The sequence below is a fragment of the Myxine glutinosa genome, chromosome 13 (genome assembly GCF_964187855.1).
Source record: "Myxine glutinosa chromosome 13, kmMyxGlut1.1, whole genome shotgun sequence".
Classification (NCBI taxonomy): domain Eukaryota; kingdom Metazoa; phylum Chordata; class Myxini; order Myxiniformes; family Myxinidae; genus Myxine; species Myxine glutinosa.
Window position 1 is genome coordinate 10,798,670 of NC_136273.1, and position 10,256 is coordinate 10,808,925.

Genomic DNA, 10,256 nt, shown 5'->3' on the forward strand with positions numbered 1-10,256 from the left:
ATTAACCGGGTTCTCGCTGGGCTCGACGACTTCGCCGTGGCCTACATCGACGACATCGCCGTGTTCTCCCACACGTGGGAAGACCACGTTAAGCACCTCCAGGCCGTCTTTTCACGACTATCGGAGCATAACGTGACTCTCAACGCCGTCAAATGCCATATGGGGCGCGGCCGAGTGAAGTACCTCGGTTATGAAGTGGGCAGTGGGCAATTAGCTCCGGTCAAGGCCAAAGTGGAGGCCTTAGTGGATTTCCCGCCGCCCGCCACCAAAAAGGATCTCAGACGATTCTTGGGAGTCACCGGTTTCTACCGACGGTTCATTCCGCGGTTCTCGGAAATCGCTGCCCCCTTAACCAACCTTCTCCGTGGCAGTAAGAAGGGATCCATATCTCTTCTGTGGACCTCAGAGTGCGACGCGGCGTTCGATGCGCTGAAGAGAAGCCTTGCAAACCGACCGGTTCTAAAGGCACCCGATTTCTCCGTGCCGTTCCAAATTTTCACCGATGCATCCGATCTCGGGATCTCAGCTGTGCTCACGCAAAACGAGGATGAGGTTGTGAAACCCGTCATCTACTACTCGCGCAAACTGTTGCCCAGGGAGCGGAACTACAGTACCGTGGAGAAGGAGCTCCTCGCTATCATGGCGGCAATCCAGGTATTCGCTGTCTACATTGGCCATGGACCTATCACCATCTACAGCGACCACCACCCGCTCGGTTGGCTCAGCCACGCCAAAACCTCCAACCAGCGTATCCTGCGCTGGGCGCTTCTCCTTTCCGAATACGACCTCACAGTCAAACACGTGAAGGGAGTGGAGAACAGACTAGCTGACCTCCTTAGTCGCCACCTAGTAGATAAGGAGCCCCAAGGTTAAGCGGGGCCCACGGGCGGAGAGGGGATACCGATTGTAGTGTTCCTCCATTCCTCCCGAAAGAGACTTGCTCCTCGGTCCGTTTCCCTCCTGTAAATGTCTCCCCCCCTTGAGTTTGGCCCTTGCCTCTCTATTGTGCTTTGTGTGAAGGGTAACTCTTGTGGGGTAGATAGTAATGTGGTGTTTGGTGTTTAATATTGTGTGTGAGAAAAAAAAAAAAAAAAAAAAAAAAAAACTTGGTCATTGTTAACCTACCTGTTAACCTGTTGCCTGTTAATTGCCTGTTGCGTTAATAATTGCGCTATTGTGTGGCGCTATTGCGTTGCGTTGTATTGTTGCGTTGTTGCGTTATTGTTGTTAATAAGTGTTAGTAATTGTTAATTGCGTTAATTGCCTGTTAGCAATTACCGCCATCATCTTGCCATGTGATTTGCACCTACTACAAATACTGGTTTTAAAAACGCCGTCTATTTGACGGGGTTTTTACTTAGGGGGGGAGGACTGTGAGAAAACCCCGGTGAAACCACCTTTGTTCTCACCCAAATGAGTGCCCCGACCACAACGTGACGTAACCTGCTGGGAGCCTCACGCGATTGGGAGGCGATTCGGCACGTGATTGGTGGAGGGTCAGAGAGCGCGGCCGCCATCTCATGATACGGACGCAGCTCGGAGGTTCGAGGCCTCGAGGCGAGGGAACTTTCGTTACGCCTCACGACAGCGAGTTGTGCTGATCGTTTATAGTTATGGATTGTACGAGTGAGTGATTCCGGAAGAGAACGAGTGATTCCCGGAGATCGTAGATTGGAACTGTGAGTCCTATATTGCCTGCTTCGTGTTGGAGCTCCTGGCCGACCGTTCCTGGCGGCCTTGGGTGGTATTCCATCCTGGTATCCTTCGAGTCCCGGAGCTCGTCGATTGGAGCCGGAGGATCTTACCTGCGTCCAGTTGGAGCGTCTGTGGCCGACAGTTCCTGCCGGCTTGTGCAGCATATTACCTTTTGTTACCTTTCATGGTTTTTGTGATCGAGCCAATAAATAATCGTGCTTTACCCCTAGAAGGCCGATTAAAACACAATTGTGTTTATTGCGTCTCTTTTGGTTCACTACGTGGATTACTTGAAGCCCGGACATTTACGTCCGTATTCCGTGCTGGGATACATTCCACAGACGGGATCGCGACAATATATATATATGTGTGAAGAGAAAGAAGATATTTTGGTCACAAATATACATACATACATGCAAATATACATACATAACCATATATGTTTGCTCCATTATAAAAAGATACCTGTTGCCACATTAGGCAATATAGTTATCTGAAAAGGTTAACGCAAGAGCATCATGGTCTGATTGCTAATTAAAGGAAATATTAATCTGGCAGGAAATAAATAAATACTACAGAGGTTTGAAAAAGAACAAAAGATCGTAAAAATGCATTGTTCGAGATGAGGGAAGAGATATATTAAGCCATTATGGACAATTGGACATTCATTTCACTCCCGCACAGTCATATTTGCAGCAACACCATCGTGGTATGACTACAATAAGTAACAAACAATATGGTCAGTTGTTGTTTCGTATGTAGCTTGTTGCGGCTGGTTGCATCATTTTTCTGGAAGCGTGGCTATGCTGCTGATGCAGTGGCCGTTTCCAATAAACTGGGACTTATTTAGCCGACCTCGGAAGGATGACAGGCCGAGTAAACCCACGTGGTGTTATTTAACGGCACGACAGGGGCTCAAACTGAAGACCCGAAGATGTTTGGGCAGCCACCTTAACCGACACCAGGCTTATGAGCACCTATAACTCACTGCAATCTCAATGTCGAGGAAATACACCTTGAATTACATGTTTGAACTTGAGGCTTCACCCTTACCCCAAGTCAGCATGGACTGAGCACCACGGTGACAGGTTCCTGTAGTCTTGCCTTATCAGAGTTCGGGAGGTTTGGGGGATTTGGAGCCATCTACATATTACATGCAAAGCAATAAGTATTTGCCAACTCCCCTCCACTGCAACCTGCACATTAAATTTTGGCCACTCCTGCCTTTACCGTTCATAATTCATTCTCCCTCCTTTTTCCATCCACCCCTAAACCCACCTTAACCACAAACAAAAGTTGTTAAAACCACAAAACCAGCCAAGATGGCACAAGTCTAGGAATGGCTGCATTGTGGATCATGCAGTTCTTGAAAATAATGGTGGTGGTGGTGAGTGGGTGGGTGGTAGTGGCAGTGGTGAGTGGGTGGATGGTGGTGATGTAGCATGGATAGGTGGGTGGTGGTTGTGAGCGGGTGGGGTAGGCATTGTTCGGTAGGTGGTGGCTGGTGGGTGGGTGGTAGTAGTGGTGGTGGTGGTGGTGGTGGGTGTTCTTGGGTGGATAGGTGGGTGGTGGTTGTGAGTGGGTGGGGTAGGCATTGTTCGGTTGTGAGTGGGTGGGGTAGGCATTGTTCGGTTGGTGGTGGCTGGTGGGTGGGTGGTAGTAGTGGTGGTGGTGGTGATGGTGGTGGGTGGCATGGGTGGTGGCGGTGGTCAGTGGGTGGATGGTGGTGATGGTGGTGGGTGGGTGATGGTTGGTGTTGTTGGGTAAGGAGGTGGGTGGGTGTTGTTGGGTAGGTAGGTAGGTGGGTGTTGTTGGGTAGGTATGTGGGTGGGTGTTGTTTGGTAGGTATGTGGGTGGGTGTTGTTGGGTATGTAGGGTGGGTGGGTGTTGCTGAGTAGGTAGGTGGGTGGGTGTTGTTGGGTAGGTAGGTGGGTGGATGTTGTTGGGTAGGTAGGTAGGTGGGTGTTGTTGGGCATGTAGGTGGGTGGGTGTTGTTGAGTAGGTAGGTAGGTGGGTGTTGTTGGGTAGGTAGGTGGGTGGGTGTTGTTGGGTAGGTAGGTGGGTGGGTGTTGTTGGGTAGGTAGGTGGGTGGGTGTTGTTGGGTATGTAGGTGGGTGGGTGTTGTTGGGTAGGTATGTGGGTGGGTGTTGTTGGGTAGGTATGTGGGTGGGTGTTGTTGGGTAGGTAGGTAGGTGGGTGTTGTTGGGTAGGTAGGTGGGTGGGTGTTGTTGGGTATGTAGGTGGGTGGGTGTTGTTGGGTAGGTATGTGGGTGGGTGTTGTTGGGTAGGTATGTGGGTGGGTGTTGTTGGGTAGGTATGTGGGTGGGTGTTGTTGGGTATGTGGGTGGGTGTTGTTGGGTATGTGGGTGGGTGTTGTTGGGTATGTGGGTGGGTGTTGTTGGGTATGTGGGTGGGTGTTGTTGGGTATGTGGCTGGGTGTTGTTGGGTATGTGGGTGGGTGTTGTTGCGTATATTCGCGGAAGCGGGAGAGAGGACTGTAAAGCGGGCTGTTCTCATTAAATTACGACTTACTTACTAAATTATTATTAAATGAAAAAGATAATTTCAGAAGCCTCCAACAATTCTCAATAAGAATACTCGATAGTTGTTGTTACCGTTACATGAAGCGGATCTCAGGGCTGTCCTGCAAACTAAGTTTACGAACGTGAGGCGTTATACATTAACGTTAATATCGGCATAGTAAAAGTGTATCGACATTCATCACAAGTGAAACGATGTTTGGAGTGTCGTCTCTTTCACACCACAGGAATTAAAACGTCTTCATTGCATCCGCCGTTACTGACTAAGTAACTCTGGTGTTTCAATGACAACACTTGAACGAAATGTTCTCTTCATTACTCATTAGCAACGCAAGTTTTTCCTCAGCATTAATTTTACCTCAACCCCAGCAAATTCTTCAGATGAAATAACAATTCCAATGCATACACCAACCTTGTTTCTCAGCCATTACACTTTTTGTTACGTTGTCCAGCACTCCATGAAACGGCCTCTCACCGTCCTCATTCTCCTTCCGTAAAGCGGAATCTTCTTCCTCCGTACAGTTCCGTCGATATCGCGAGACTTCCGGCGCGCACATTCCATAGCAATCCGTTTGGAAGGCGTTGCCGGAATGGCTCACAGTGTCGGTTTTTTTGGTACGTGGGGGAAATATTTACCCCTTACGACATTAACTTCGTCAGTTGAGTTATCTTCTATGTAATAACAAGGATATTAGATGGAGCTCCGGGCCTGAGGAGGCCATTCGGCCCATCATGCCTGCGTCACACCAATACCAAATTAAATAAATCCGTCAAAACGACCTCATTTCATTGGTGCAAATGGGGGAGCAGGGGAGGGAGGGACGTGCCGGGAAACCCGTCAAATCAAGCGGAAAGCGTATTCACATATTACGAAAAGAAAGTCAAAATACAACATGCATTGTATATTGTACGAGCAGAGTGGCCGCCCATCTCGTTCCAAGCGTGCAACAAGTTCTTATGACACATACTCTTATTTGGGCGGTGTATAGGCGCCTAATGACTACGGCAATCCCTCCCGAAAAAATAAACAGCTAAAACGGTGTCCTGGGATTTATGACCCATCCTTCAGACTGTCAATGTAAAAAAAGAAGAAGAAAAAGTCACAGTAAAAAGAAATAAACGATCAACAAGAAAAATATGTTCTCATAAATATCGTGCTGGGAAGTTTACATTGATTGTCAAGTATTGATGTCGACTTGATCGATGACAAGGATTGCAAACGATTTCATACGTTTATTCCAACCGTCCTGTCCACCAACACATGCAGTGACCTTTGCAAGAAGAAGAAGAAACACATACGGCAGCCTCGTGCAGTCAACCTCATATATATATAATATATATATACCCAGGTCATATATATCATATATCTATCTATAATTCCAGTAATCTGTGTGTGTGTGTGTGTGTGTGTGTGTGTGTGTGTGTGTGTGTGTGTGTGTGTGTGTGTGTGTGTGTGTGTGTGTGTGTGTGTATGTCTGTGTGTTTGTCTGTGACCGCTGTTTCTCGACAACCACGGGTCCGATATACTTGAAACTTGCCAGGTATATTGCTGGGGACCCGAGGATGTGCCTTTTCAAGGTTTCATATTAATCGGACAAGTAGTTACCGAGCTATGTCCAAAAAACGATTCAACCAATCAGAGAGCAGCGAGCTATCACGTGTGCCGAACGTGCCGAACAGACTCTGCCTCGGACGGCACATTTGAGAGCGTATTCATTTATTTCACGTTGGCAAACTATGTTGGCGTTAAACTATGTTTTAAAACTAATTAAAACTAATTTGCGATTCTTTCGCTTTCCTGCGCGTTTGTGCACGCTATGGCGATTTCTTTACCAAACTCCGCAAGCCGTTCGCTTTGGACCAAACCATTTCATGTAAATAGAGGGGGGGGGATTGTCACCGTACTCGCAAGCCGTTCGCTTTGGACCAAACCATTTCATGTAAATAGAGGGGGGGGATATAATTTTAGATATATATATAGTACGGGCATGCCCTAGTATATATAATAATAATAATAATTCATTTATTTTGTATAGCGCTTTTCCAGAAGCCCAAAGGCGCTTTGACAGAGTGGCAAACATAATGCATAACAATACATGAAAACAATTGCAAAAAGACAAGAATCAATAGGGAAATATTTAAAGCAAAAGGAGGGAGAAGGAGAAGAGATAGTCAGGGGTTAAATGCTGTGGGTTGAATGTTGAATGCAGTGTTGAACAGGTGGGTCTTTAGTGATGTTTTGAATGTGGTGAGTGAGGAGGAGTCTCTGATGGTGTGAGGTAGTGAGTTCCAGAGGGTGGGAGCAGCGATGGAGAAGGCCCTGTCCCCCCAGGATCTGAATTTGGTCCGGATGGAGGGGGTCAGGAGGTTGGTACCAGCAGAGCGGAGGTTGCGGGTGGGAGTGTGTCTGGAGAGGAGGTCAGCCAGGTAGGATGGGGCCAGGTTATGGAGGGCTTTGCTAAAACGTGGGTGGGTGGTTCATATATATCATATATATACCATATCATATATATCATATCATATATCATATCATATATATCATACCCATACCATATATATACCATATATATGTCATATATATCATATATATCATATATATCATATATGATATATATATCATATATATCATATATATCATATATATCATATATATCATATATATATCATATATATGATCATATCATATGGTCATATGGTCATATGATCATATGGTCATATGGTCATATGGTCATATGATCATATGGTCATATATATCATATATATACCCAGGTCGCATATAATAGGGGTCGCAGGTGAAGCAATACATATTACAAGTCCACCCTAAAAAAATAAAAACCACGGTTCAAAATTGATTGGCTGAGACACATCGAGTGGAATACATCCGGTGGTAGAGACTACATTCTTTGATGCGCACTGAGTAGTAGGCGCAACACCATTAGAATGGTGAGTGTATGATTTGCTGCTTGGAGCAGGTACAGGGACAGAAGCATCAGAAACACATCGTCACAAACTCGAAGCACCAGTGCCCTCATCCCAGGGGTCTGTGTGGGCAAATTTGAACCACTGGTGCCCTCATCCCAGGGGTCTGTGTGGGCAAATTCGAACCACTGGTGCCCTCATCCCAGGGGTCTGTGTGGGCAAATTCGAACCACTGGTGCCCTCATCCCAGGGGTCTGTGTGGGCAAATTCGAACCACTGGTGCCCTCATCCCAGGGGTCTGTGTGGGCAAATTCGAACCACTGGTGCCAGTAGTGTATATATGTTGCTTCTGGGACACTCTCATTTTCCCATTGACTTACATGTTAATTTTTCCCCTCCCTCATTGCCCCTAAACACCTCTATTTCTCTCACCCTGTTCTTTACGAACCTTCTAACCTTTTGACATGTTATCCTTATTCATTAGACCACTTAAACAATGGTCCTTCTGTGTGAACCTGTGATCCTTCTGACCTTATGGACCTTTTACTCTTAATATCATCTGGTGAATCATCTTTGGCCCACTCAAACAACGACCCTACAAATATTTGTTTATGCGTGGGAAATAATTTAATTATCTTGCCACTCCCTTCACCATCTAATATATTAACAAAAAAGATGTTTGAGTTTGGTTCTTTATTAAGATATTTTAACTGAGCTAAGATAAAATGGTAAACCTCCCTCAATGTTCTTGTTTGAGCGCCTCCAGTGCCACACACTTTTTGGTAGGCTCTGCCCACTTTTTGTTAAGCTCCGTCCACTTTTTGGTAAGCCACGCCCACTTTTTGTTAAACCACGCCCACCTGTTTACTAAGCCCCGCCCACTTTTGTTAAGTCACGTCCACTTTCTACTAAGCCCCGCCCACTTGTGCTAAGCTCCGCCCACTTCTGCTAAACCCCACCCACTTTATAAACTCTTTAGCATTGTATCATTTCCAGGTAATACATTACATCATTTTCAGGGAATTTCCATCACATCATTTCCAGTTAAGACACGCCCAGGGAATTTCCACAGGAAATGACACACCCAGTCCTTATAAAAGGCACCGACCACACAGGCTTTTTCAAACACGCTTTCTGCTTCACTTGAGAATGGACTACTATGCCGAAATGGAATGGGATAACTTTGCTATTCCTTGGAGTCCTACTACCTGTGTAGAACTCAACCTTCAGATTGATGAACTGGACTCGAACCTCTTTTCAATGGAGGTAAGTTTGTTTATTTATTTATTATTTAATTAATTTAATTATTTAATTATTTATTTTAATTTTTTTATTTAGATGAGACTCATGTAAGAGTTAACAAAGTTTATTTTAATATTCATAGAGCTTGATTTATACAAATAAAAAATATTGTATTAAATTAATACATTGTTATTTTCTTTCACAGGAAATTGTATCTGAGATACTAAATGAAAATTCTGCTTTTAACACAACTTGGGATGAAGTTATTTTTTTGTTTGAAGACATTTTGAACAACCAAGACCCCCAGAACGAGTTCTACCTTGATGACCCAGCCAAAGAGTTATACCTTGGAGATCCACAAAATCCTGAAAAAGAGTTTTACCATGATGATACTTGTTGTGAGTTATCAAAACAAAACCCACTGAACAAGTTCTACCTTGATGAGCCAGAATACAAGTCATACATTGGAGACCCACAAATTTCTGAAAATTGGGAAAGGGGAGTTCTCCCTGATGGTCCGCAGTTATACTATGTGAGACACATCATAGAAACCCTAAAAAATTGGGAAACGGGAATTCTCCCTGATGGTCCGCAGTTATACTATGTGAGACACATCATAGAAACCCTAAAAAATTGGGCAAGGAGAGTTCTCCCTGATGGTCCGCAGTTATACTATGTGAGACACATCATAGAAACCCTAAAAAATTGGGAAACGGGAATTCTCCCTGATGGTCCGCAGTTATACTATATGAGACACATCATAGAAACCCTAAAAAATTGGGCAAGGAGAGTTCTCCCTGATGGTCCGCAGTTATACTATGTGAGACACATCATAGAAACCCTAAAAAATTGGGAAAGGGAAGTTTTCCCTGATGGTCCGCAGTTATACTATGTGAGGCTTATCACGGAAACCCTCAATATTTCTGAAAATTGTGGTTCTACCTTGGGGACTTGGAAAGATGGTTATATTTTTGGAGACTCGGAATGGGGGTTTTGTTTTGATGACTCGGAATGTGATACCTATCTTGGAGGCTCAACAGGAATGTGGTTATACCTTGGGAACTTGGAAAGTTGGTTTTATTTTGGAGACTCTACCTGTGGGAAACTTGGAGACTTGGAGACTCTACTCCTCTTTGAGACTCTTTGGATTCTAAAGCAATGAACAATGTTCTTTATTTAATGACGCTTGATTTAAGCAATATCAAGAAAGTTCGAGGAAGAAAATGCTGGAAAATTCTTTCTTCCCATTTCTACTTCTTCAAACTTGAAAGCCTTGAAAGACAGAATTGGAGGAAGAGAAAAAAAAGAAAAAAGAAATACGTATTTAAAAAAAGAAGAAAAGAAAGATTATGTTAGGGTTTGGGTGGGATTTTGAATGTGAGGGTTAGGGATGGGGTTGGGTTAGGGATGGGGTTGGGTTAGGGTTGGGATTTTGAATGTGAGGGTTAGGGATGGGTTGGGTTAGGGATGGGGTTGGGTTAGGGTTGGGGTTGGGTTAGGGATGGGGTTGGGTTAGGGATGGGATTGGGTTAGGGTGGGATTTTGAATGTGAGGGTTAGGGATGGGGTTGGGTTAGGGATGGGGTTGGGTTAGGGTTGGGATTTTGAATGTGAGGGTTAGGGTTGGGGTTGGGTTAGGGATGGGATTGGGTTAGGGTTGGGATTTTGAATGTGAGGGTTAGGGATTGGTTGGGTTAGGGATGGGGTTGGGTTAGGGTTGGGTTAGGGATGGGGTTGGGTTAGGGATGGGATTGGGTATGGGATTGGGTTGGGTTAGGGATGGGGTTGGGTTAGGGATGGGGTTGGGTTAGGGATGGGTTGGGTTAGGGATGGGGTTGGGTTAGGGATGGGTTTGGGTTAG

General features: G+C 45.3%; 1 protein-coding gene across 2 annotated transcripts in view; it reads right to left on the reverse strand.

Moving 5' to 3' along the window:
• Positions 1-4,994, reverse strand: part of LOC137438591 (uncharacterized) — a 73,229-nt gene extending 68,235 nt beyond the window's left edge. Inside the window, exon 1 of one of the 2 annotated variants that reach the window (XM_068133762.2) lies at positions 4,648-4,994. In XM_068133762.2, the coding sequence (XP_067989863.2) occupies positions 4,648-4,792 (145 nt within the window). In that variant the 5' untranslated portion in view covers positions 4,793-4,994. The remainder of the gene's footprint in view (positions 1-4,647) is intronic. The other variant, XM_068133763.2, reaches the window with a different exon arrangement.
• Between the last annotated feature and the right edge of the window lie 5,262 nt (positions 4,995-10,256).